The sequence below is a fragment of the Primulina huaijiensis genome, chromosome 17, assembly GCF_012295235.1.
Source record: "Primulina huaijiensis isolate GDHJ02 chromosome 17, ASM1229523v2, whole genome shotgun sequence".
Classification (NCBI taxonomy): Eukaryota; Viridiplantae; Streptophyta; class Magnoliopsida; order Lamiales; family Gesneriaceae; genus Primulina; species Primulina huaijiensis.
In genome coordinates, this window is record NC_133322.1 from 9,239,217 (window position 1) to 9,267,160 (window position 27,944).

Consider the following 27,944-nt stretch of genomic DNA (forward strand, 5'->3'; position numbering starts at 1 on the left):
ATGAGAAGCTGGTTCTTTATGTGGGTTCTTCATCTGGTACGAAGATTGATCCACATGGGAAGGGAAAGAAGCGTTCTTTCCAACGTCCCAAGAAGAACGTGCCCTTGATGAGGCAATCTCCGAATCCCGTTGTGGCAGCCACACCAGTTAAGGCTGACAAGACTGCTGATGAATGTCATCACTGCAAGAAGCCTGGACATTGGAGGCGTAACTGCTGGGAATATCTTGCCCAGAAGGGTTCTGGAAATGGTATGTTCTTTATCAAAGTAAACATTTCAATTAACTCTACTTCTTGGGTATTAGATACCGGCTGTGGCTCACATCTCTGTAATGAGTTGCAGGTGATGGGAAGAAGTAGGAGGCTCAAGGAAGGTGAGACCTTCTTGAGGATGGGCAATGGGGCAAGAGTTGCTGCCAAGGCTTAGAAGATGTTTACTTATTGTTGAACAATAATTTTAAGTTAATTTTTAAGAGATGTTTTGTTTGTACCTGATTTGGTAGGAAAACATTGTTTCCATTTCTATGTTGATAAAAATGGATATTCTTGTTTATTTGGCAAAAGTGTTTGCAATATTTACACGAATGAATGTTTGATTGGTACTGGTGAACTTGAAAACGATCTCTATAACTTAAAATTGAAAGATATTCCACTAAATGTCCATTTAAAGGCAGACACCATATGAGATATGGATGGGTAAGTCTCCCAAATATTCTTGTCTTAGAATATGGGGGCCCTGCTTATGTGAAGCAGGTAGTGGGAGATAAAATTGGATTGTTGATCCATTTTATGTAACTTTGTGGGATATCCAAGGAATTAAGTTGGATGTTGTTTCTATCATCCCCAAGAAACAAAGGTGTTTGTTTCTAAGAATGCAACATTTTTGGAAAAGGAATTTCTATTGGATAGAAAAGGGGAGATGATAGAACTCGAAGAGGTTCGAGAGACACCCACAATTGTAGAACCCACACCCGAAGAGCCAAGAGAGGAGATACAAGCTCCTAGAAGATCCGAGAGAGTCTCGACACCACCTATGAGGTATGGTCTGCTTCTTGAAGAGGGCCATGATGAGCCTATCCATGGATGTGATCCAAGGACCTTCAAGGAAGCGTTATCTGATGCCGATTCATCCAAGTGGCTTGAAGCAAAGGAATCTGAGATGAATTCCATGTATTCTAACCAAGTGTGGAATCTCGTGGATCCACCTGAGGGAATTGTTCTCATAGGGTGTAAATGGATTTACAAGAGGAAACTTGGGGCGGATGGGAAGGTATTGACCTTCAAAGATGCGATTGGTGGCAAAAAGATATACTCAAAGACAAGGAGTTGACTTTGAGGAAACCTTTTCCCCAGTCGCAATGTTCAAGTCCATAAGGATTTTGCTAGCCATAGCTGCATGCTATGACTATGAGATATGGCAGATGGATGTCAAGACAGCCTTTCTTAATGGGGATATTAAGGAAGAGATTATATGTCTCAACCTGAAGGGTTTACATCTATCGGAAGTGAGCATATGGTATGCAAACTTCAGAGATCTATTTATGGTCTAACACAGGCATCTAGGAGTTGGAACCTCAGATTCGATAGTACAATCAAAGAGTTTGGTTTTACTAAGAATCCTGAGGAACCCTGTGTGTATAAGAAGGTCAGTGGGAGTGCTGTGACATTCCTGGTGCTTTATGTTGATGACATTCTACTCATTGGGAATGATGTAGGAATGTTGCAATCAACTAAAATATGGTTAGCGAGTAAGTTCTCGATGCAGGACTTGGGTGAAGCATCTTTTGTATTGGAAATACAGATCTATTGAGATAGATCGAGAAGATTGCTTGGTCTCACCCAGTTCACATACATTGACACCATCGTGAAGCAGTTCTCGATGGATGAGTCCAAGAGAGGACATCTACCAATGTGTCATGGCGTGTCCCTATCCAAGTCTATGTCTCCCAAGACTGATGCAGAGATAGCGGCGATGACAAGCATTCCTTATGCAACTGCGATTGGTAGCATCATGTATGGGATGATATCTACACGTCCTGACGTGGTTTTCGCACTAAGTGTAGTGAGTAGATATCAATCGAACCCTGGTCTTCCACACTGGAAAGCTGTGAAAGACATCCTCAAGTATTTGAGAAGAACCAATAAGTTGTTATTGGTCTATGGGGGTGGAGAACTGAAATTGGAAGGCTATACCGACTCTAGCTTCCAAAGCTATATCGATGACTCGAAGTCAACCTCTGGGTTTGTATTCATGCTCAATGGTGCTGCTGTCTCTTGGAAGAGTTCCAAGCAAGACAGTACTGCGGATTCCACCACTGAGGCCGAATACATTGCTGCATCGGATGCAGCAAAGGAGGCTGTTTGGATAAGGAATTTCGTCCAAGCGTTGGACGTCATTCCTAATGGAGTTGCTCCTATCCCGGTGTTTTGTGAAACACGGGAGCCATAGCTCAGGCAAAGGAGCCAAGGTCTCATCAGAAATCCAAACAAGTATTGAGAAAGTACCACATCCTCGGAGAGATTGTGGAAAGAGAAGTGTCTATCGACTAAGTCGGCTCCGCAGATAATGTTGCTGATCCACTAGCTAAGCCTTTACCTGAACCATTATTCGAGATGCATCGCGAATCAATTGGTTTGAAGTATATGGGTAGTTGGCTCTAGTGCAAGTGGGAGATTGTTAGAGTAGGTGCACGTCGAGCCAAGTGTTGGCCGAGTGTTCACAATGAAACTCTATGTATAAGCAATCTTTATTTTAATAATATTTGAAATTATTGTTTTGGCACATCTTTATCTGTATACCCATGCTAGTTGCATAGATAAAGCCCTTGAATATACAAATAGTAGAAAGAATATGAGATGCTCATATGATGAGTATCATGAAACTCATATTTGGAATACTGTATATTCTAAACGGTTCCTAGTCGATTCAGCCGCCGCTAAGAAGGATATAGGCCGCTCGAGCTTGAGACTAGTATCTGCGATGTGAGTACCATGTTTCATTGGTAGGGGACATTGTGATGTCCGAGCATGCAGATAGGTGCTCCTGGTAGAGTGCACTGAACAACCCTCCATTAAAGGACTTTCCAAGTGGTTCTCACTTATCGAGTGGAAAAGTCCTAGTTTATGGTTGTACACCATTAGTCCTTATGACCCGGGACAACATTGAGACTCTATGTGCTAGAATTACACTTTGACTTGTTTACCGACTCTCATGGGGTCATCAGGTGGCAAGGTTGGGTGTTCTGTCGAAACATATAGGAGTCGATGCATTGTAGTCGGGGATTCACCGCTTACCTACGGGTATGGATATCCTATGTGTTTTTCATGTATATGTAGTTTGAAATCTCTGATCAGAGTATGGTGGTAATTATGAAAGGGGTTTCATAGATTACACCATCGATGCAACTACGACATGACACATAGTATCGATTCATTGACAACTCTCGATATACCAATGGTTGTCGAATCGGTCGGGATATATGAGTTGAAGGGACCGTACTGTACGCTAACCATAATAGAATGGTTCTTGCAGGCACTATCATTTGATACCTAGGGAATCATGTAAGCGATGCTGCTAGGCGTTTAACATGATTGGTTGGGTACTATCAGACTTGAGTTCTGACGTTCTTTTTATCAAGGAGTTGATAATTAAGAATGGAGCAATTGGGGTATGCTCGTATAAGGACATGTTTAGTCCGAATCACATGGAGATGTGAACCCACGGCTAGTTGTATCAGTGAACCATTGAGGGCCACACAAGTACTAGCTTTCTAGATCCCGTTGAGAAGTAAAATAGTTCAATGTGTTGAACGGCTTATAAATGAGTTTATAAGCGTAAGAAAAAATAGAAGTATGACTTCTATGAGAGAAATGTAATTTTAATTTATGAATGTGTTCTTAAATTAAAAGTTGGCCAAATAAATAATGTATTTGAAAATTGTGATTTTCATAAACATTATTATGGACTAAATTAAATTAATTCAAGTGTTGAATTAATTAATCACTAGTGGACCTAGTAGAGTCCAAATAATTAAATTAATTCAAGGGTTGAATTGATTAAATAATATTGAGTCTTGTAGAGCTCAATTTAAATAAATTATTTAAACTAGTGGACTTGAGTAAATTCAAGTAATGTTTAATTAGTCTCAAATATGTTTGAGATAATTAAATTAAGTCCATGGATTTTTAATTGTTAAAAATCAAATAAGATTTGCATGCATGGGAGGTGAAAGGTTGGGAGACAACTTTTTGTATAACCAAGGCTTGGCATGCAACTTTTTTACTTTAACTTTTCCCACAACCAAAAAAATGTCTCTCCTTCTCTCCTAGCATGAATAGTGGCCGAAAATACTATTCATTCTCTCCATTTTTTTGTTCTTCAATGGTTGGAGAAAACACTCACTTCTCATTGAAAAATCCTCTTAGTTTTCTAGTGCAAATTAAGAGGGGATCTACCTAGTTGGTGGTGGGCTTAATAGTTGAGCAAGGAGTGCTCAAAGGAAGCTTGAAGATAGTTTTTGCCATACAAGAGCTAAGGTGTTTACACCTTAGTTGGAGCCATCATCAACCTCAAGAGGTTGATAGGTATTTTTCTAAACACACTATGTATGACATTTTGTTGTTTTTGTATTTGCTACACATTAAATCAAGGTGGCCGAAAATTTCTTATGAAAAATAAAAATTTTAAACTTCCGTTGCGCTTCCGGTCACCGTACCGATCCCCTTTCATATCTCACTCTTTTTCTCACTTCTTTTTTGAGCCATTTCATTTTTGTTTTCAAAGGCCATCTCACTTTTTAATTCACTCTTTTTTTCGGCCTCCTCTCTCTTCTTTTATTTCAAGTGGTCCTCCAACACTTGCTTTGGGGACAAAGGAAGTAATACAATGGCTTCCTTCTTCAATACAAATGAGTACATATTCTTGAACCCATCATGTGTCACCCGCCTATCATATTTCCAAGGCCTATCCAACAAGATATGACAAGCATGCATGGGTACTACATCACACAAGACCTCATCCACATACTCCCAATAGAAAAAGGCACTAGCACTTGTTTTGTAACCTTCACTTCCGCACAATCTTTCAACCATTGAAGCCTATATGGTTGAGGATGCTTTAATGTAGGTAAACCCACTTGCTCAACCATTTCAACACTAGCCACATTAGTACAAATCCCCCATCTATGATTAGATTGCAAACTTTTTGATCTACAAAACACCTAGTATGGAACAAGTTCTCTCTTTGGTTGGTCTCCTCCTCCTTGACTTGGACACTCATGATTCGCCTAGTCACTAGTGCTTCACCTACTACCGCCTCATATCCCTCATCAAGATCCTCTAACGTAGGTGATGCGATTATTCAATCACGAAAAGCAAACGCGCTCAAAAACAGAGTCACGCCCTCAAATCGATGAACAAAGAACGTTGTTTTGTCCCGATCTTTTGAAACAAGCAACCGTTTTGTGATATTCACCTCTAAGCGATGAAAGCTTAGCAACAAATATTCACGATATAACAATCGAATTTCAGACGAACCTTCAAAGAACCTGTCTTTGAAAATCCGTGCGAAAACAATTGACAAACGCCACAAAGATGAAATCTTTGATAAGTTTGATTTTTAATAACAAAGCAAAAGCCTTGAAAGTTTGAGAGAAAACTCAAAGAAATTTTATATAACTCAATTAATTCTGTTCAAAATGTTTTTCCATCAATAAATAACCAAAAGAAACAATAAAATTCGTAACTAGGGTTGCGCTAACATTTCCTGCGCGGCGGCGCGTGCGGCTGCACGTGATCTCGCGCAGCTGCGCGCAAGGTTCTGTTCTCGTCCAGCAGCTGCTGCGCGGGTGCGCGTGTTTTGGTCCAGCAATGCGCGCGCGGGTGCGCGACTTCTCGCGCGGCGCGTGCTCGGTGGCGCGGCTTCTCGCGCGGGAGCGCTAGTTGTTCTGCTCATGTGTGCGGGCGCCCGCGTGGCTGCGCTGATTCTGGTGCGGGTGCGTGGGAGCTGCTGTCCTCATGATTATTTAGCACTTGAATGACATTCGAAAGGCTTCCAATATTGTTGCCATGTTCTCCAAGCTTCTTTAATTTGAACATCCCATTTGCAGACTACTCTTGGCAGCATTCCATGAGCCCTTGAAGTGCTTCCTTAAACTTCTTACAACTCCCCCTTGTTATAGGTCCTTCGGGCAACTCCAGCGACTCCCATGCCTTCTTTGGAGGTTGATCAACTCGATCAAACATGTTCGCATCATCCTCCCCTTCTTGAAAAAGATTTGTCCTCAAATCTTTATCATCTCCTACATCAAACAACGAAAGATCACTAACATTAAAAGTGGACCTGACATTGTACTCACCGGGTAAGTCTAGCTTGTAGGTATTGTCGTTGATCCTTTCAAGCACTTGAAATGGTCCATCACCCCAAGGTAGGAGCTTTGAACGCCTCTTCTCTGGGAATCTTTCCTTCCTTAAGTGCAACCAAACCCAATCTCCCTTTTCTAACACCAACTTCTTTTTCCCCTTGTTTGCTTGCTTCGTGTATACTGCAAGTTCTTTTACTCAATACTGGCCTTTACCTTCTCATGCAAACTCCTAACAAATTCAGCCTTCTTCTTGCCATCCATGTTCAACCTTTCACTCACAAGCAAAGACATCAAATCTAAAAGAGTTAACGGGTTAAAACCATAAACAATTTCAAATGGCGAATAATTTGTAGTATAATGCACGGTACGATTATAAGCAAATTCAGCAAACGACAAGCATTCTTCCCAATTTTTCAAATTCTTTTTAAGTATAGCACGTAAAAGTGTTCCTAGAGTTCTATTAACAACTTCAGTTTGTCCATCCGTTTGAGGATGGCACGTAGTAGAAAACAACAATTTTGTGCCCAGTTTAGCCCACAACGTCTTCAAAAAATAACTCAAAAACTTAACATCACGATCAGACACGATAGTCCTAGGTATACCATGCAGCCTAACGACCTCTCTAAAGAACAAGTCTACAATGTTAGATGCATCATCAGTCTTATGACAAGCAATAAAATGTGTCATCTTAGAAAATCTATCAACAACAACAAATATTGAATCCCTCCCCTTCTTAGTCCTAGGAAAACCTGATGCAAACACTAGTGATCGAGCGCCAAGGAAAGCATGGGATCCTTTGGAGTTTCCGGAGGGACCGATCACGAGAGGACGACTGAAGAAGTTTAAGGAAGCACTGCAGGGAGTCATGAGCAATCAAGGAGGGCTTACGTGCAAGGAGCAAAGTGCCGAAGGGTTCGTGATGCATGGGAATGAGTTGGGGAACAAAAAAAACATTATTCAAGGCTTTTTGCTTTGTAATCAAAAAATCAAACTTATCAAAGTTTTTAACTTTGTGGCGTTTGTCGATCGTTCTTACGCGGATTGTCAAGGGCGTGTTCTTTGAAGGTTCGTTATAGTGTCGATTGTTTTCTTTGTGATTATTTGTTGCTAAACTTTTCATAGTTTAGAGGTGAAAATCACGCACACACTTGATCAAAAGATCGGGACACATCACGAATCCGTTTTAACGTTATTTAATTGAGGGCGCGGTTCTAGAATAATCGTGTTTGCTTTTCTTACGTACGTGGATTCATATCAAAACCCAACATAAAATCCATAGAAATATCAACCCAAGGTTCACTAGGAACAGGAAGTGGTGTATACAACCCATGTGGTTGTGTTCTAGACTTAGCTTGTCTACATGCTATGCACTTTTCACAAATACGCTCAACATCACGTTTCATATGTGGCCAATATAAATGTTCATGCAAGCAACTCAACGTTTTAGCCACACCAAAGTGTCCCATCAAACCACCCCCATGTGCCTCCCTAACAAGTAGTTTACGAAGTGATGACTTAGGAATGCACAATCTATCTTCTCTAAATAAGAAACCATTATGCAAATAAAATTTTTCATGTGGACCACGCGAACATGTTTCAAATATTTCCTTAAAGTCCTCATCCATCGCATACAAATCTTTAAGATTTTTGAATCCAAGGTAGAGATTAGTACGTACCTCCGTGATGGTTCGTCGGCCACTACGTTTTCCTTACCTTGTTTGTACTTGATGACGTAGGGGAATGTCTCTATGAACGCCACCCACTTGGCATGCCGCTTGTTCAGCTTTGTTGCCCCTTAAGGTGTTTTATAGACTCATGATCCGTATGGATCACAAATTCCTTAGGCCTCAAGTAGTGTTGCCACATTTCTAGAGTCCTTACAAGCGCGTACAACTCCTTGTCATATGTGGGATAGTTCAAGGCGGCTCCATTGAGCTTCTCACTAAAGTACGCCACTGGTCGTCCTCCCTGCATCAACACTCCGCCAATACCTACACCTGAAGTATCACATTCAATTTCAAAAGTATTAGCAAAATCAGGCAAAACAAGTAAAGGAGCATGAATTAATTTTTGCTTAATAAGATTGAAAGACTTCTTTTGCTCCTCGCCCCAATGGAAAGGGACGTTCTTCTTAATCACCGCTGTCATTGTGTTGTCACTTTGATTGTTGCACTCCCAAGAGCAGGTTGTCCACAAATAGTATAATTCGGTGAGTCCGGTATCGTATCCACAGGGAAGCTAAGGTAATTACCAGTCCACTACAATGTCTTTTTGTTTTGTTTTTGTTTTTGTTTCTTTTTAATTTTAATTGTTTGAATCTTTAATGGGTAAATTTTAATTGTTCCAATTTTAATTTAAGTAGTTGAGATTAAAGGATTCACTCTTGGTATTTTAATAAAGTTAACATTAACGAACAATATTGAAATTCACTTAATAAAATGGTTCCAATATATTAAATAATCATATTTATATTATGTTATAAATTATTATCTTATAAGTATATAATATATACCAAAACTTATAAATGTGGTCAAGTATTTATTGTACTATATATATTTGTAAACACTAAATCAAGGTTCTCACTTTAAATGNGGGTATAAAAATGCTTAAAGAAATAAATATAACATAAACAATAAATAATGATTAAATAATATAAAACATAGATTCTTACCTTTTAATAACCTTATTATCATGCCAAGAGTTTCACCTTATCATCTCAACTTTAGAAAGTTAGCTATTCATTATTCAAAGTGTAAAACTTTGAATATGAAATTAACATGCTAATTGTATTTAAATGAAGAAATAAAAGAAAAATATAAAGAGAAATATTATGAACTCAAAGGTTTGTTAATAGAATGAGGGATATCTCAATACATTACAATGCACCCTTATATATAGCCAAATTTGGGGAGACAACCACAAATAAAATATTAATTTTTTACACATAAGTCTTCATTGGTGTTCCAAGATATTATATTATATTACACATCACTTTTGAAAATCTTCTTCTCCAAATTTGCTTTTCCACATAAAAAAATACATATGGATAATTGAGTTGTCTAGTTGTGGTATTTTTTCAAACCATTTGACCAAGTAATTTGAGAGATATGGTCAAAATACTAGAGCATGGTAAAACTGCCACTCCTTTAGTAACTTTATTTGTTGCTTAATTTGATCCCAATTGTGAGAGGATTTTTATCTCATGCTCGTCAACAATATGGTAGATATTATAATCAACTTTCTACAGGTCCAAGAATCATTTTAATCTCATTTGCAACGCCAAGTTTATTCTTGTTTTATCGAACCTGTAAAAAATACTAAAAACTTGTAATTACACAACAACTTATATTTTATACAATTTATTATAAAACATATAATATTTAAACATTTAATAAAACAAAAACTATATATTTATATTATAAAACATTTAATTAATGTACAATTTTTATGTTTATCACACCTCCCAACCAGCTTATTGCTAGTCCCTAGCAATTTAAGCGTTAATAGCAATACAAAACATATTGATTAATTTAAATAGAAATGTAATCAAAACTATCTAAGTGTTTAAATTAAATTTGAAAACTGTCAAAGTTATATCAAGATCATCATAATTATAATTTATGAAATAATTTGAGATGATCAATTCAAAGCTTATTTCAGGTAGTTAAATGTACACGGCCTTCAGAAATTCCTAGTAAGAGTCTCAACTCCATATCCTCACAGGTTAATAAATGTTTCAATTTATGGCAACGATTTCTCTCATGGAGTTGGAATACAGATAAATGCTCAGAAAAATGGTTTACAGAATGCAGACAGACAAACGAGCCAAACTAATCAAAAGATAGAAAATCCATTGATTCAAAATTTAGTTGTTCTTATTATATATTTTTTCCTGATCTTTTTTTTCATTACATCATTGAATCAGACTAAGTTTATGCTTTTTGACCACATATTTATTTAATTTGTACAATAAATTTCTCTTTTTTTTTCTTTTATGAGAGATAAATTGGTCGTAGCATATAACTTAAAAATTACATAGATCTTCATCTTCTTTCTTTTTGTTTTTTTTTTCTCTTTTTTTTTTCTTCAGGAAATATCAATTTTTTTTCAAAATAAGAACTCAAGATCTAAACAATAGATAGCCTCTCTCATGATCAGTAAAGGCTCGGAAACTGTTTTCTCAGTCCTCTCCACTCACTCACAAAATATGTGTGAGTTTAAAATTTTATGTACTCTTATAAGGTAAATCTTGGGCCATATACTTTAATACCTGATTTTATCACAATGGTTAATTACTAAAAAAAACTATTTCATAAATCATATTTTTATATTGATCAGAATATTAAAATAGACATTTTTTCAAATAAAAATTTAAACATCCTTAAATAGATTTTTACATGTTCTAATTTAAACCTTTCAAACATGTAATGTATGATATTTTTGCAAAAATTACTAAGATACAAACAATAAACATGATTTTATTTTAAAATAATATATTTTTTAAATATATATATTTTTTATTTTTTTTATTATTATTTTTTTTAATATTTTTTTATAATTTTGTTCTCCCCCAATCAGAATATGACATTGTCCCTAATGTCAAAATAACTATTAATAAAGAGTACATAATGAAAGAGATATCACCTGGAATTTTATTGAAGATAACAAACTGAAACAAACGCAAACCAATCCACGACTTTTAAATCAATGATCCAACTTCTTTTTCTTATTGCTTGATTGCGACCAATTGATCTTTGTTATCATCGGATCAGGCTTATGAACAAAAGCTTTCAAATCATCAATTAATTGGTCGGCAGTCGAAGCACAGATGAGCATCCGTCGTGAATTTTCTGAAATGAAATTCTGTTCCACAGCTTTATCAAAAATGTCAACAAACTGTCATAATAATTATTGATATTCAACAAGCCCACAGGTTTATTATGGATATTAAGTTGTGCCCAAGAAACAGTGTGAAAAATTTCTTCTAATGTACCAAAACCACCTGGTAGAGCGTTAAAAGCATCAGAATTTTCAATCATTTTTATGATTCTTTCATGCATAGAAGAAACTTTTAATTCCTCACCAATCGTAACACCTGTAATATTTCCTTCAGCTAAAGCTGTAGGAATAATACCCAAAACCTGACTACTCCAAGATGAGCAGATGTTAAAACAGATCACATTAACCCAATATTACCTCCCCCATATACCAAGTGAATTTTTCTCTCAGCCAATATCTTTCCAAGATTATTTGCTGCTTCTACAAACACTTCATTTTTTCCAGGACCCGACCCACAAAATACACAAATATTTTTCAATGATTGTGGAAATTCTCCTCCTAATTGGACCTTAGCTTCTATTACAAGACGTATATCTTCTGGAATTCTTTTTTGCATTAGCAATCTCAATCTTTCACACCTTCCTGCATAAATTTTTCTTAGAACATTTTCAGAAACAAAGGGAAAATATTTACAAATTTTTGAGAGAATTTCATCCATTTTGAAAAGAAAAGAAATGATTTTTTTTATTTTTGTATCAGCAATTATGGGAAACTGATTAAACCGACTGTGAGAGTCACGGAGTACCGTTATCCGCCATGTAACCGGGAAAATAAAAAGATTAAGGAAACCTAAAATAAAAAAAACAAAATTAATTGCAATACAAAAAATCAAGAATCGGAAAGGGAAATAAACTCTTCTTTAAAGATTTCATTTTCTAAAAATGGTTTAAGCCTTTGCCCATTTACTTTAAAAACATCACCATTTTTAGGATTTTCAATTTCCACAGCTCCATAAGGATACACATGTTTTACAACATATGGACCTGTCCATCTTGATCGTAATTTTCCTGGGAATATGTGAAGTCGCGAATTATAAAGCAAAACTTTTTTACCAATCTCAAAAGATTTTCTAAGAATTGTTTTATCATGAAATGATTTGATTTTTGCTTTATAAATCCTTGAATTCTCATACGCGTCATTTCTGAGTTCATCAAGTTCATTAAGTTGCAATTTGCGCAATTTGTTGGCATCATCCATGCTTGAATTAAAAGTTTTGATCGCCCAATAAGCTTTATGTTCCAATTCCACAGGCAAATGACAATGTTTTCCGTAAACCAACCTATAGGGAGACATATTCAATGATGTTTTAAAAGCTGTTCGATATGCCCAAAGTGCATCATTAAGTCGCAGAGACCAATCTTTTCTATTTGAGTTAACAGTTTTTTCCAAAATTTGCTTTATCTCCCTATTAGCTAATTCAACTTGTCCATTTGTTTGAGGATGATAAGGAGTAGTTACTTTGTGAGTAATACCATATTTTTTCATTAATGAAGCAAATGGTTTATTAACAAAGTGAGTTCCCCCATCACTTATCATGGCTCGAGGAATTCCAAATCTACTAAAAATATTTTCTTTTAAAAATTTGATGACGATTTTATGATCATTTGTTCGACATGGAATTGCCTCTATCCATTTGGAAACATAATCAACTGCAACTAAAATATACAAGTATCCAAACGACGGTGGAAAAGGTCCCATAAAATCTATTCCCCAACAATCAAAGATTTCAATTTCAATAATAGGATTCAAAGGCATCATGTTTCTTTTTGAAATCGCACCCAATTTTTGACAATTTTCACAGATCTTGCAGATTTCGTGGGTGTCTTTAAACAAAGTGGGCCAATAAAATCCACACTGCAAGATTTTTGCAGCTGTTTTCTTTGAAGAAAAATGTCCTCCGCATGCTTCTGAATGACAAAATTTAATGACACTACTTACCTCATTGTCGGGTATGCAACGTCGAAAAATTTGATCCGGACAATACTTGAACAGATACGGATCATCCCAATAAAAGTTTTTTACCTCATTCAAAAATTTTCTTTTATCTTGAGAACTCCATTGCGGTGGCATTTTTCCTGTCACAAGAAAATTTACTATGTTAGCAAACCAAGGTGTAGTAGTAACTGAAAATAGATGTTCATCAGGAAAATTATCGTTAATTGGTGTCATTTCACAAGATGATCCTGTTACTAGTCTCGATAAATGATCGGCTACGACATTCTCGGTTCCTTTTTTATCTTTGATCACAATGTCAAATTCTTGGAGCAACAAAATCCATCGTATCAGTCGTGGCTTTGCATCCTGTTTGGTCAACAAATATCTAATAGCAGAATGATCAGTAAACACGATAGTTGTTGATCCAATCAAATAAGAACGAAATTTATCTAATGCAAATATTACAGCAAGTAGTTCTTTTTCAGTTGTGGAGTAATTCATTTGAGCATTGTTTAAAGTTCTACTTGCATAATATATCACATAAGGCTTACCGTTTCTTCTTTGACCCAATACTGCACCGACTGCATAATCACTCGCATCGCACATGATTTCAAATGGTAAAGACCAATCAGGAGGTTGCATGATAGGAGCTGATGTTAAATGTCGAATGATTTTATCAAAAGCATTTTGACATTCTTGAGTCCACTCAAATGCACTGTCTTTTGTTAAGAGGTTACAAATGGGTTTAGAGATTAAACTAAAGTCCTTTATAAACCTCCTATAAAATCCAGCATGTCCCAAAAATGAGCGAATTTCTTTAATGGTTTTTGGAGGGGGTAAATTGGCAATGACATCAACTTTTGCTTTATCAACTTCAATTCCATGAGATGACACGACATGTCCCAAAACAATTCCAGAAGTAATCATGTAATGACATTTTTCCCAATTTAAAATAAGACCTTTTTCCTCGCATCTTTTTAAAACTTTTTCCAAATTTTCAAGACAATTATCAAATGTATTCCCAAAGACAGTTAAATCATCCATGAAAATTTCCAAACAATTTTCAACCATGTCGCAAAAAATGCTTAGCATACATCTTTGAAATGTTGCTGGGGCATTGCATAATCCAAATGGCATCCTTCTAAATGCAAATGTTCCAAAAGGACATGTGAATGTAGTTTTATCTTGATCTTCGAGTGCAATGGGAATTTGATAATAACCTGAATATCCATCAAGAAAACAGTAGTATGGATGACCTGCTACTCTTTCTAAAATTTGATCCAAAAATGGTAATGGAAAATGATCTTTTCTAGTGGCGTCATTTAATTTTCTATAATCAATACACATCCGCCAACTAGATGGGACTCGACTTGTTAACAATTCACCTTTTTCATTTTTTATCACTGTGATGCCAGATTTTTTCGGAACTACTTGTGTTGGGCTTACCCACTTACTATCAGAAATAGGGTAGATAATCCCAACATCAAGTAGTTTGAGAACTTCAGTTTTCACAACATCTTTCATGTGTGGATTTAATCTCCTTTGTGGTTGTTGAGATGTTTTTGCATTTTCTTCTAAGTGAATTTTGTGAGTGCAAATTAGTGGATTAATGCCCTTGAGATCTTTTAGTGTCCAACCAATTGCATTTTTATGTCTTTTAAGCATATCAACTAATTTACCTTCTTCATCACTTGCTAGTTTGGAAGAAATTACCACCGGATATGTTTCATCTTCTCCAAGAAATGCATACTTCAATTCTTCTGGCAAGGGTTTTAACTCCAATATGGGTGGTTCGTCTTTGTTCTCATATTTTGCATCAAATTCTTTCTCTGATCCTGGTAACGAGTGATACCTGATAAAATCATCAAGATCAATTTCAATATTTTCTTTAACAGTTTCAATTGAACAAATATCTAATTGATCACGAGTACTCCCTTCTTGAATGTTTTCTTCCACAAGAGTTTCAATAAGATTTTCATCTTCACTTTCATCTCCTTTGTCATGTGGTTGCTTACAAAGATTAAACACATTAAGCTCCAAGGTCATGTTACCAAATGACAACTTCATTATTCCATTCCTGCAATTTATAAGAGCATTAGAAGTTGCTAAAAATGGACGACCTAAAATTACAGGAATTGCATTACAAGCTTCGATAGGTTGTGTATCTAAAACTATGAAATCGACAGGATATACAAAGTTATCAACTTGGACCAACACGTCTTCTACCATACCTCTTGGCACTTTAACAGATCTATCAGCAAGTAAAAGTGTTACCGAAGTAGGTTTTAACTCGCCTAGATTGAGTTCTTGATAAACTGAATATGGAAGTAAATTCACACTAGCTCCAAGGTCAAGCAAGGCTTTTTTAATCTTTCGTTCTCCAATAATACAAGAAATAGTAGGACAACCAGGGTCTTTGTATTTCAAAGCATTATTATTTTGAATGATTGCACTTACTTGTTCGGCTAAAAATGCTTTCTTTTTCACATTCAATTTTCTTTTCACAGTGCACAAGTCTTTCAAAAATTTGGCATATGATGGTACCTGTTTTATTGCATCTAATAAAGGAATATTAACTTTTACTTGTTTAAAAATATCATATATATCAGAATTCAAATTTGATTTTTTTGTATTTTTCAATGCATGAGGGAATGGTGGTGACACTGTCTGTTGAACCTCCTCTTCGCAAGTTATGGGTTCCACTTCCTTACCCTTTGGAGTTGATTTATCATCATCTTCACAAGGTTCAAGAATGGATTTTTCCACAACCTTACCACTTCGAAGGGTAATAACAGATTTTACCTGATCCATCGGTTGAGTTCCAGAAGTTCCAGTTTGTGAATGATGATCCTTGGGATTAGGCAGAGGTTGTGAAGGAAATTTACCTTTTTCATGAACATTAAGTGCAGATGCAAATTTAGCAAGAGTATCTTTCAAATCTGTCATGGTTTGAGCAGTTTGAGTATTGATAGACTCTTGCTTTGCAATGAAAGAATTCAATATATCTTCCAAATTCCTTTTAGGTGGAGGAACATAAGGTGCATAATTTTGAAAATTTTGTTGATTTTGGAAATGTGGTTGTGAAAATTGTGCAGCATTATCATTCCTCCAACTAAAATTTGGATGATTTCGCCAACCTGGATTGTAACTTTGAGAAAATGGTTCAAAATTTGGCCTTTTGAGATTGTTTAAAACATTGGCTTGTTCATGGAGACATTCTTTAAAAGAAGGCAAAGTGGGACAATCTTTTGTAGAATGATCACTTGTATCACAGATGTGACATGCAATTTCTTGAACAGATTTTAATTGACCATTCTTTTTCAATTCAAGTGCCTCAACTTTTCTTGCCAAAGAGGTAAATCTAGCTTGAAGATCATGTTCATCTTTGAGAGTGTACATACCTCCACCAGATGTAGGAGATTGAATCTTGTTTGATGGTTCGATTGTACCTATAGTGTCCCAATTTTGAGCATTTTCAGCTAATGAATCGAGATACTCAATTGCCTCGTTTGGATCTTTATATTCAAATGTTCCATTACACATAAATTCAAACATTTGCCTATATTTAGGTGTTAAGCCTTCATAAAATTGAGAAACAACTCTCCAAATTACAAAACTATGATGTGGACAAAGATTAAGCAATTTTTTATATCTATCCCAACACTGATAAAATGTTTCTCCTTGTTTTTGAGTGAAAGTGATGATTTGCCTTTTGAAAGAATTTGTTCTATATTCATCCTAAGTTCGAATGGATCCCGATCTAAGATTTTGTAGCCAAGTTTTAGCTTTATCTTTTAAAGAAAAAGGAAAAAGCTTAAGTCGAATGGTGTTCATGCTACAATTTAGATCATTATATGTGTTGCACACTTCTTCAAACTCTCGTAAATGCATGTATGGATTTTCAGAATCTAAGCCATGAAAGTTGGGTAAAAGTTGGATAATACCAGGCTTAAAATTGAAATGAGATGCATCAGGGGGAAAAACTAGACATGAAGGTGCACTAGTACGTGTAGGATTCATGTGATCTCTGAGTGTTCTTCGCCTATCATAATCATGTTGAGATTGAATTTCATCTTCATTTTCCTGGATGGGTTCTTCCGCCATGTTGTGTAAAAATAAAGGGTTATTTCGAATGAGTCGACCACTAGGTGTACGTGACCAAATAATGCTCATGAAAATGCAAAAGAAAAAGAAGAAAAACACACAAAAACAATAAAAAATTCAAAGAAAGAAAATTAAATAGACTTGAAATTAAATTATACTTCCCCGACAACGGCGCCAAAAACTTGTTGTCACTTTGATTGTTGCACTCCAAAGAGCAGGTTGTCCACAAATAGTATAATTCGGTGAGTCCGATATCGTACCCACAGGGAAGCTAAGGTAATTACAAGTCCACTACAATGTCTTTTTGTTTTGTTTTTGTTTTTGTTTCTTTTTAATTTTAATTATTTGAATCTTTAATGGGTAAATTTTAATTGTTCCAATTTTCATTTAAGTAGTTGAGATTAAAGGATCCACTCTTGGTATTTTAATAAAGTTAATATTAACGAACAATATTGAAATCCACTTAATAAAATGGTTCCAATATATTAAATAATCATATTTATATTATGTTATAAATTATTATCTTATAAGTATATAATATATACCAAAACTTATAAACGTGGTCAAGTATTTATTGTGCTATATATATTTGTAAACACTAAATCAAGGTTTCCACTTTAAATGGTTGGTAAAACCAAACAAACATTTAAATGGTACCNGTACTAGGGCATGGTAAAACTGCCACTCCTTTGGTAACTGTATTTGTTGCTTAATTTGATCCCAATTGTGAGAGGATTTTTATCTCATGCTTGTCAACAATATTGTAGATATTATAATCAACTTTCTACAGGTCCAAGAATCATCTTAATCCCATTTGCAACGCCAAGTTTATCTTGTTTTATCGAACCTGTAAAAAATAGTAAAAACTTGTAATTACACAACAGCTTATATTTTATACAATTTATTATAAAACATATAATATTTAAACATTTAATAAAACAAAAACTATATATTTATATTATAAAACATTTAATTAATGTACAATTTTTATGTTTATCACATTGGCGCTGTCAATGTGCTAAAATCTTTTACAAACCTCCTATAGAAGCTTGCAAGACCATGAAAACTTCGGACTTGACCAACAGTAGTAGGCGTTGGCCAATCTCGAATAGCACTCACCTTGTCTTCATCCACTTGTATACCCTGTGAACTTACAACGAAACCAAGAAAGACAAGTTTGCTCGTACAAAAATCACATTTCTTTAAGTTAGCAAATAAATTTTCAGTCCTTAGTGTGATTAGCACAAGCCTCAAGTGGTCAACATGCTCTTCTAGACTCTTACTGTACACAAGGATGTCTTCAAAGTAAACCACAACAAATTTTCCTATGTGTGCACGCAAGACATGATTCATGAACCTCATAAAGATGCTAGGAGCGTTAGTTAAACCAAATGGCATTACCATCCACTCATATAACCCATACTTGGTTTTAAAAGCAGTTTTCCACTCATCACCTTCTCTCATCCTAATTTGCAGATAACCACTCTTCAAGTCAATTTTACTAAAGACACATGCACCATGCAATTCATCTAACAGATCATCTAGTCTAGGTATGGGATGCCTATACTTAATGGTTATGTTATTGATTGCCCTACAATCCACACACATTCGCCATGAGCCATCTTTCTTAGGAACTAATAAAACAGGGACAGCACAAGGGGACATAGACTCACGCACAAAACCCCTATCTAACAACTCACTTACCTGCCGTTGAAGCTCCTTAGTCTCCTCCGGATTGCAACTATAGGCGGGACGATTTGGCAGTGCACTCCCAGGCACGAAATCGATTTGGTGCTCGATTCCCCTCAATGGTGGTAAGCCTTGGGGTAACTCCTCCGGAAATACATCTTCAAATTCCTGCAAAAGTGAAACAACAATGCTCGGAAGGGACCCGGCTATATCACTTGTGTTAAGGAGGATCTCCTTATAAATAATCAACACAAGTGGTTCATGTGTGTGCATCAATTGTTTCAACTCACTTTTTTAGGCCATATATGATTTTTTTTTACCTCTTTTCTCTCAATTTCTTTCCTCTCATTTTTCTTTGGTAAGGCCCACTCTTTTGATCACTCTTTTTTTCAGCCATTTCATTTTTATTTTCAAAGTTTATCTCACTTTTTAGTTCACTCTTTTTTTCGGCCTCATCTCTCTTTTTTTTTTTTTTCAAATGGTCCTCCAACACTTGCTTTGGAGACAAAGGAAGTAATAAAATGGATTCCTTCTTCAATACAAATGAATACCTATTCTTGTGCCCATCATGTGTCACCCGCCTATCATATTGCCACGGCCTACCCAACAAGATGTGACAAGCATGCATTGGTACCACATCACACAAGACCTCATCCCCATACTTCCCAATAGAAAAAGGCACTAGCACTTGCTTGTTAACCTTCACTTCCGCACAATCATTCAATCATTGAAGCCTATATGGTTGAGGGTGCTTTAGTGTAGGCAAACCCAATTTCTCCACCATTTCAACACTAGCCACATTAGAACAACTCCCCTCATCTATGATTAAATTGCAAACCTTTTGATTCACAAAACACCTAGTGTGGTACAAGTTCTCCCTTTGGTTAGTCTCCTCCTCCTTGACTTGGGCACTCATACTTCGCCTAGTCACTAGTGCTTCACCTACAACCGCCTCATATCTCTCATCAGGATCCTCTAACGCAGGCATCTCATCATCATCACCCTCACTTTGAGACTCATATTCACCATAGTTATTTAAAATCATTACCCTTTTATTAGGACATTCACTAGAAATATGACCTAACCCTTGACACCTAAAACATTTAACATCTCTAGATCTGTTAGAAGGAGTTTCAGATTTACCTTGCACTCTTTGTTTAGGCGCCTCTTGTTTGGTCTCAAATTTGGGCTTTGTCACCCCCTTGTTCTCCTCACGTTTCACCACATTTGATCGCCATGAAGATGATGAACCCCCAGTTGGATTGGTGCGGTCAACTCCACGCCTTTTGAGTTGTTGCTCCACTTTTATGGCCATTTGCACCATCTCGTCTAGATCCAAGTAGTGCCGAAGCTCAACTTGATCTTGGATTTCCCTGTTCAATCCACAAAGAAAACGAGACATCGTCGCCTCATTATCTTCCTCAATATTGGCTATAATCATGACTATTTCCATCTCCTTATAATAGTCCTCAACACTCTTTATCCCTTGCCTTAAAGTTTGTAGCCTCTTAAACATCTCCCTATAATAATGGTTGGGCACAAACCTCTTCCTCATGACCCTCTTCATCTCATCCCAAGTTTCAAAGGGTCTCTCATTATACCTCCTCCTAGTGGTCACTAGTTGATCCCACCAAATGAGAGCATAGTCTAGAAATTCCACCACCGCCAACCTAACCTTCTTTTGCTAGGAGTAATGGTGACATTCAAACACAAACTCTACCCTCTTTTCCCACTCTAAGTATGCCTCCGCGTCAGATTTCCCATGGAACGATGGAATTTCATCTTAATACTACCCATGTTTCCATCCTCCCTATTCCCATCATATCTACCCCTTACGGCCTCTCTTTTTCCTCTACCAAATCCTCTACCTCTTCCATACCTATCCCAATTTTTGTTTTGGCTCTCCTCATCTCCTCCCAAATAATATTGTTCCTCTTCTTCTCCTCTACCCATATTTTTAGGCTTAGATTTATCTCCACTAGTACTAACTTCAAGCCTATCCAACCGCTCATGTAATGGCTCAAACTCGGTTCTCATCATCCTACTAAAATGCCCAAACAACGCCTCCATTTGTACTTTAGATAACCCCGTGTTCGAACTATCTCCTACCTCCCTCTTCATTTAATTTCAGTTTGTACCTGCATGAAAACATTAGTAGAAAACAATATGTTCCTCACCCAAATGCTCACGGTCACTCCAAAGAAAGTCTCTCGTCACTCTTCTCTAATTTTTTTTTTTTGCTCACAACAAATACTCACCGGTCACTCCAAAGAAATAACGCTCGCACTCAAGTGTTTTCACTCGAATTTGATAGTTCTCTCAAATGTGTGCTCAAGCCTTGTACTTGTATATCAAACCAATTAGACTCAACTCGTGGACACTCGCAACTGTCTCACTAAGACTGCGCAAAGCCAAGAAATTTGAAATATATTTATATTTTTTATTGTGAGAGACACTTTAATAGGGCTCTCACAAGAGAATAGAACAAAATTGCAAAACCAATATATAGCAAATTTTCGAAATTTTGGTAATTGTTTTTTTTTGCTCGAAAATTTCTGGTGTACTCGAAAATTCCAAGGAACAAACACAGAATTTTCGAAAATTCACGGATTTCACAAATACTAAGAATGATAGGATAACACATATCTGAAACAGAAAGAAAGATTAAACAGATATGCAAATAACAACGATAATGTTACTTGAATTCAATGAACCAGAAGCTCTGATACCAAATGATGCGATTCTTCAATCACAAAAAGCAAACGCGCTCAAAAACAGAGTCACGCCCTCAAATCGATGAACAAAAAACGTTGTTTTGTCCCGATCTTTTGAAACAAGCAACCGTTTTGTGATATTCACCTCTAAGCGATGAAAGCTTAGCAACAAATATTCACGATATAACAATCAAATTTCAAACGAACCTTCAAAGAACCTGTCTTTGACAATCCGTGCGAAAACAATTGACAAACGCCACAAAGATAAAATCTTTGATAAGTTTGATTTTTAAGAACAAAGCAAAAGCCTTGAAAGTTTGATAGAAAACTCAAAAGAATTTTATATAACTCAATTAATTCTGTTCAAAATGTTTTTCCATCAATAAATAACCAAAAGAAACAATAAAATTTGTAACTAGGGTTGCGCGTGATCTCGCACAGCTGCGCACAAGGTTCTGTTCTCGTCCAGCAGCTGGCACGCGAGTGCGCGTGTTTTGGTGCGGGGGCGCGCGCGCGATGGCGCGTGTGCTTCTGTCTTGGTCCAGCGATGCGCGCGCCGGTGCGCGACTTCTCTCGCAACGCGCGTGCGCGGTGGCGTGGCTTCTCGCACGGGAGCACGGGTTGTTCTGCTCATGTGTGCACGCTCCTGCGTGGCTGCGCTGATTCTGGCGCGGGTGTGTGGGAGCTGCTGTCCTCATGATTATTTAGCACTTGAATGACATTCGAAAGACTTCCAATATTGTTGCCATGTTCTCCAAGCTTCTCTAATTTGAACATCCCATTTGCAGACTCCACTTGGCAGCATTCCATGAGCCCTTGAAGTGCTTCCTTAAACTTCTTACTACGCCCCCTTGTTATAGGTCCTTCGGGCAACTCCAACGACTCCCATGCCTTTTTTGGAGGTTGATCAACTCGATCAAACATGTTCTCATCAGCAGACATCTCATCCTCATCACCCTTACTATGAGATTCATACTCACCATAGTCATTTAAAATCATTACCCTTTTGTTAGGACATTCACTAGAAATATGACCTAGCCCTTGACACCTAAAACATTTAACATCTCTAGATCGATTAAAAGGAGTTTCAGATTTACCTTGCACTCCTGGTTTAGGCGCCTCTTGTTTGGTCTCAATCTTGGGCTTGGTCATCACCTTATTCTCATCACGTTTCAACACATTTGATCGCCAAGAAGATGATAAACCCCCAGTTTGATTGGTGCGGCCAACTCCTCGCCTCTTGAGTTGTTGCTCCACTTTTATGGCCATTTGCACCATCTCGTCTAGATCCAAGTAGTGCCGAAGCTTCACTTGATCTTGAATTTTCTTGTTTAAACCACCAAGAAAACGGGCCATTGTTGCCTCACTATCCTCTCTATATTTGCCATAATCATGATTATTTCCATCTCCTTATAGTAGTTCTCAACACTCTTTACCCCTTGCCTCAAAGTGTGTAGCCTCTTAAACATCTCCCTATAATAGTGATTGGGCACAAACCTATTCCTCATGACTTTCTTCATCTCATCCCAAGTTTCAATGTGTCTCTCATTATACCTCCTCCTAGTTGTCACTAGTTGATCCCACCAAATGAGAGCATAGTCGAGAAATTCAACCACCGCCAACCTAACATTCTTTTGTTCGGAGTAGTGGTGACATTCAAACACAACTCTACCCTCTTTTCCCACTCCAAATATGCCTCCGGGTCAGATTTCCCATGGAACGATGGAATTTTCATCTTAATGCTACCCATGTTCCCATCTTCCCTATTCCCATCATGTCTACCCCGTGCGGCTTCTATTCTTCATCTACCAAATCCTCTACCTCTTCCATTCCTACCACAATTTTCATTTTGGCTCTCCCCATCTCCTCGCAAATCATAATCTTCCTCTTCTTCTCCATTACCCATATTTTTAGGCTTTGATTTATCTCCACTAGTACTAACTTCAAGCCTACTCATCCTCTCATGCAATGGCTCCAACTCTACCCTCATCATCCTACTGAAATGCCCAAACAACGCCTCCATTTGAACCTTAGAAAACCCCGGGTTCGAACTATCTCCTACCTCCTTCTCCATATAATTTCAGATTTGTACTTGCAAGAAAACGCTTGTAGAAAAAAAATATTTCTAACCCAAATTCTCACGGTCACTCCAAAGAAAAGCCGTTTGTCACTCCTCTCAAATTTATTTTCGCTCACAACAAATACTCACCGTTCACTCCAAAGAAAATTCACTCGCACTCAAGTATTTTCACTCAAATTCGAGAGTTCCCTGAAGGTGATCAAGCTTTGTATTTGCGTATATCAAAAAATCAAGTTCAAACCCGTGAACAATTGTGATCGACTCACTTGGACTGCATAGACTAGAAATTTGAAGATAAAATTTTTTTATTTTTATTTTTTTTGACTGTGAGAGGCAATTGAATATGTCTCTCTAAAGGAAATAGAACAAATTATCAAAAAGAAATAATGGTGAATTTTCGGATTTTTTATACTCTTTTTTTTTGATGAGTTCTACTCGAAAATCACCAAGAAAAAGAAAAAAAATTCAGAATGAAACAATCGTAAACTCGAACAAACCTTCGAAGAACAAGTCTATGACAATACGCACAAGAACGATCGACAAACGTCACAAAGTTAAAACTTTGATAAGTTTGATTTTAAGAACAAAGCAAAACTTTGAATGTTTTGAGAGAAAAAAAACTCTAAAACTTTGATAAAATATCAATGATAATCTCTATAATGTGTTAAAATTTGTCCCTAATATGTTTACTTATCCAAAAGATAACAATATCTAGTTGACAAAATAATTAAAACTCTAAAGAAGGAAAAAAATTCTCGTCAAACCGCCTAGTACACAGACCCCGTGTAGAGGTTCGGAAGCGGGTCCGTGTAGGCACTGGAATTCTCCATCTCGGATGTATAAGACACGGACCCCGTGTACAAGTCTGTGCTCGGGTCCGTGTACACACTAGATTTCTTCATTCTCGGTTGTAATGGACACGGACCCCGTGTACAGGTCCGTGCTGGGATCCGTGTAGGCTCTGGACTGCTTGAATAATGTTCTTTTGGTTCCCGAACTCACTCCCATGCATCACAAACCCTTCGGCACATTGCTCCTTGCACGTAAGCCCTCCTTGATTGCTCATGAGCCCATTCAATGCTTCTTTGAACCTCTTCAGACGTCCCCTCGTGATTGGTCCCTCTGGCAACTCTAAAGGCTCCCATGCTTTACTTGGGGCTTGACTAACCGTGTTTGCATCATCTTCCAAATGGAAGTAGGAGAAGATGGACTCCAATGACTTAATCCATACTTTTGATACTGCTGGATCGGTGCTTCCCATAAATTCAAGAGGATTTAGATATCGAAAGCGATCATACACATTTGTCTGAATAGGCACATGTATGTGTACTATGGCTTGTGCTTGTGCCTGCTCATGAGTAGTTCGTTGCATTTCAGGTAATTGATGTATCTGCTACCCATCAACTTTCCCTTGATCTTGGAGCAGCTGATCAAAGTCATCTACAGGTCGTGCCACACTGCCTTCACCTTCGATTGCTTGGGCCTTGCCCTTAGATGACTCTCCTTCACGTACCTTTCGTTTAAGTGGCATCGTCTTTTATTCTACACGTAGGTCACGTAGAAGAACATAACTTAGCATAAACTATGGGATACAAAGATACTTACTTGCCGAGTTCTCCATGTATGGATGAAGTGTAGTGTCTTCCCTGTCGAAGAACCTTGGGCTCTGATACCAACTAAAATGTGACACCCTTATTCTATACTTGACATAATCAAACCCTTCTTCTGTACTTGAAATAATCAAAATAGGATTTGAATGATATATGTATATTATGAAGCAAATTAAAATAAGGGATATCAATTTGACGGTTTAAAAAAATTTTGGCATGATGTCCCTACTTTCTTTAAAAGCCAAAAACTCAACTCAGGCAACAACATCAATCATATTTTCATACACAACCATACACCATATTGTTATACATATAGTTATAAACGTCATGTGATATGAATCCTCGTACGAAGAAAAGCAAACACGATTCAATACGAATCGCGCTATCAATTCAATAACGACCAAGGATCGTTGTTGACCCGATCTTTTGAAACAAGTATGATTTTGTGATATTCACCTCTAAGCTATGAAACTTAGCGACAAATATTCATGACTGAAACTGATGCGATCATGGTAGGCCAAGCTCCGAGGAAAGCATGAGATCCATTAGAGTTTCCGGAAGGACCAATCACGAGAGGACGACTAAAGAAATTCAAAGAGGCACTACAAGGAGCAATGCACAATAAAATAGTGCTTACGAGCAAGGTGCAAAGTTCCGAAGGGTTCGTGATGCATGGGATTACGTTTGGGGGCCAAAGGAACATTAATCAAGCAATAATTGAGGAAGATCATCGAATACCATTATTTTTCAATGAATGAAAACTTGAGAGTGTACACGGACCCCACCCCAGACCTGTACCTGGGGTCCATGTCAATTACCCTTGAGAATGAGAATTACAGTGCCTACACGGATCCCACTCTGGACCCTTACATTGGACCAGTGTCCATTGTTTCCCGGACAATATTTTTCAGCGAAGAGAAATAGACCCTTACCCGGAGGCATACACGGGATCCGTGTCCTATGATATCTGCCGAAGATTTGGCGCAGTGATATGAATCTGGCCGGGCGTGGCGTGCAAATGATTGGAGGGAGGTTCAAGGGAGCATTGCATAAACGTATGAGCAATCGAGAAGAGCTTGCAAGCAGGATTCCAAGCCTCGAAGGGTTCGTGATGCATGGAAATGAGCTTGGTAGCCATAGGATCGCTGTGCAAGTGTTAAATGAATGGAAGATAGAAGCCTCCATGCTCGAGCGGTCAAATTCTACCTCCCGAGGGCCAAAGTCAGTGTCAAGAACTTGAAGTCCAGAAGCATCGGCACCCGAGCGGTAACATTTTACCGCCCGAGCGTGACCTGTCCAAAAGATCCCACGCTCGAGCGGTAGAAACTCGTGCCCGAGCGCGTCTGCTGCAAGATTAATTATCTTTTCCTAGTTTAGAGTTTAAATTATTTGGGTAACAAGATTTTCCATATCCTTAGATTTTGTAACAATATATGAACGAAAATTCATCATTATAAACACTATTTTGAAGAATTAATTTTGAGTTTCATAATATATATAGAGTTTTTCTCTCAACTTTTCAAAGCTTGGTTTTTTATACACCTTGTGTGTTTCTCAAATCAAACTTGTCAAAGTTTAGCACTTTGTAGCATTTGTCGATTGTTCTTCACTCGGATTGTCAAAGACGAGTTCTTTGAAGTTTCGCTTGAGATCGATTGTTTATCTCGTAATTTTTATTGCTAAATTTTTCGTAATTTAGAGGTGAATATTACAACCTTACTTGTTCAAAAAGATCAGCACAACACAACCGTTTCTTTGTTTCATCGAATCGAGGACGTGACTCCGTTTTTGAGCGCGTTTGCTTTTCGTGGTCGAAGAATCGCATCACACAGATTTTTTTAGATAATTATATTTTTGATATCCTTTTGATTTTGGATGTATTTGGGCGATTTTTGAACATTTTGGAAAGTAGATAATTGATTGAATAGAAATTTGTTCTTGAGTTTTCCCTCAAACTTTCAAGTTCATCGCTTAGAAGTGAGTATCACAAAATCATTGCTTTTTTTCAAAAGATCGGGACAACCCAACGTCCTTTGTTAATCGAATCGAGGGCGTGACTCTATTTTTGAGTGCGTTTGCTTTTCGTGATTGAAGGATCGTATCATTTGGTATTAGAGCTTCTAGTTTCCTTTGATTCAAGTATGTTTATCGTTGCTATTTTCAGATCTGTTTAATCTTTTATTCTGTTTTCAGATCTGTGTTATCCTATCGTTCTTAATTTTTGTGAGTCTGTGAATTTTCAAAATTCTGTGTTTGTTTCTTGGAATTTTCGAGTGTAAAAAAAAATCCAAAAATTGCCATTGTTTTGTTTTGCCATTTTGTTCTTTTCTCTTGTGGAAGCCAAATTCAAGTGCTCTCACAATCAAATAAAAAAAAAATTCAAATTTCTTGGCTTTGTGTAGTCTAAGTGAAACAGTTGCGAGTGTCCACGAGTTGATTCTGATTGCTTTGATATACAAGTACAAAGCTTGAGCACATCCTTGAGAGACTATCAAATTCGAGTGAAAACACTTGAGTGCGAGGGTTATCCCTTTGCACTACAAGAAAAATCAAGATCAACAACACACCTACGACAACAGTTTTTAGTAAAAACCGTTGTCGTATGCTTTTTGA

At 37.1% G+C, this 27,944-nt stretch overlaps 1 protein-coding gene across 1 annotated transcript; it reads right to left on the bottom strand.

The window, feature by feature from the left end:
- Positions 1-12,027: 12,027 nt before the first annotated feature.
- On the bottom strand, positions 12,028-25,252 carry LOC140962593 (uncharacterized). Its single transcript, XM_073421546.1, has 5 exons — positions 25,119-25,252; positions 22,373-22,602; positions 14,814-16,352; positions 13,139-13,274; positions 12,028-12,526 (listed from the first exon to the last, which is right to left on the bottom strand). The coding sequence occupies exons 1-5, from the start codon at positions 25,250-25,252 to the stop codon at positions 12,028-12,030; spliced, it is 2,538 nt and encodes an 845-aa protein (XP_073277647.1).
- Between the last annotated feature and the right edge of the window lie 2,692 nt (positions 25,253-27,944).

Bases quoted from the DNA above. Each gene is read 5' to 3' on its own strand.
- LOC140962593 (XM_073421546.1), bottom strand. From the start codon at position 25,252: ATGCCACTTAAACGAAAGGTACGTGAAGGAGAGTCATCTAAGGGCAAG. The intron at 22,603-25,118 runs GTAGCAGATACA...TGAATCTCATAG, and splicing joins GATCAAGGGAAAGTTGATGG to TAAGGGTGATGAGGATGAGA. The intron at 16,353-22,372 runs GTCTTTCGAATG...CTTCTTTTAAAG, and splicing joins ACATGGCAACAATATTGGAA to AATGTCTCCATGAACAAGCC.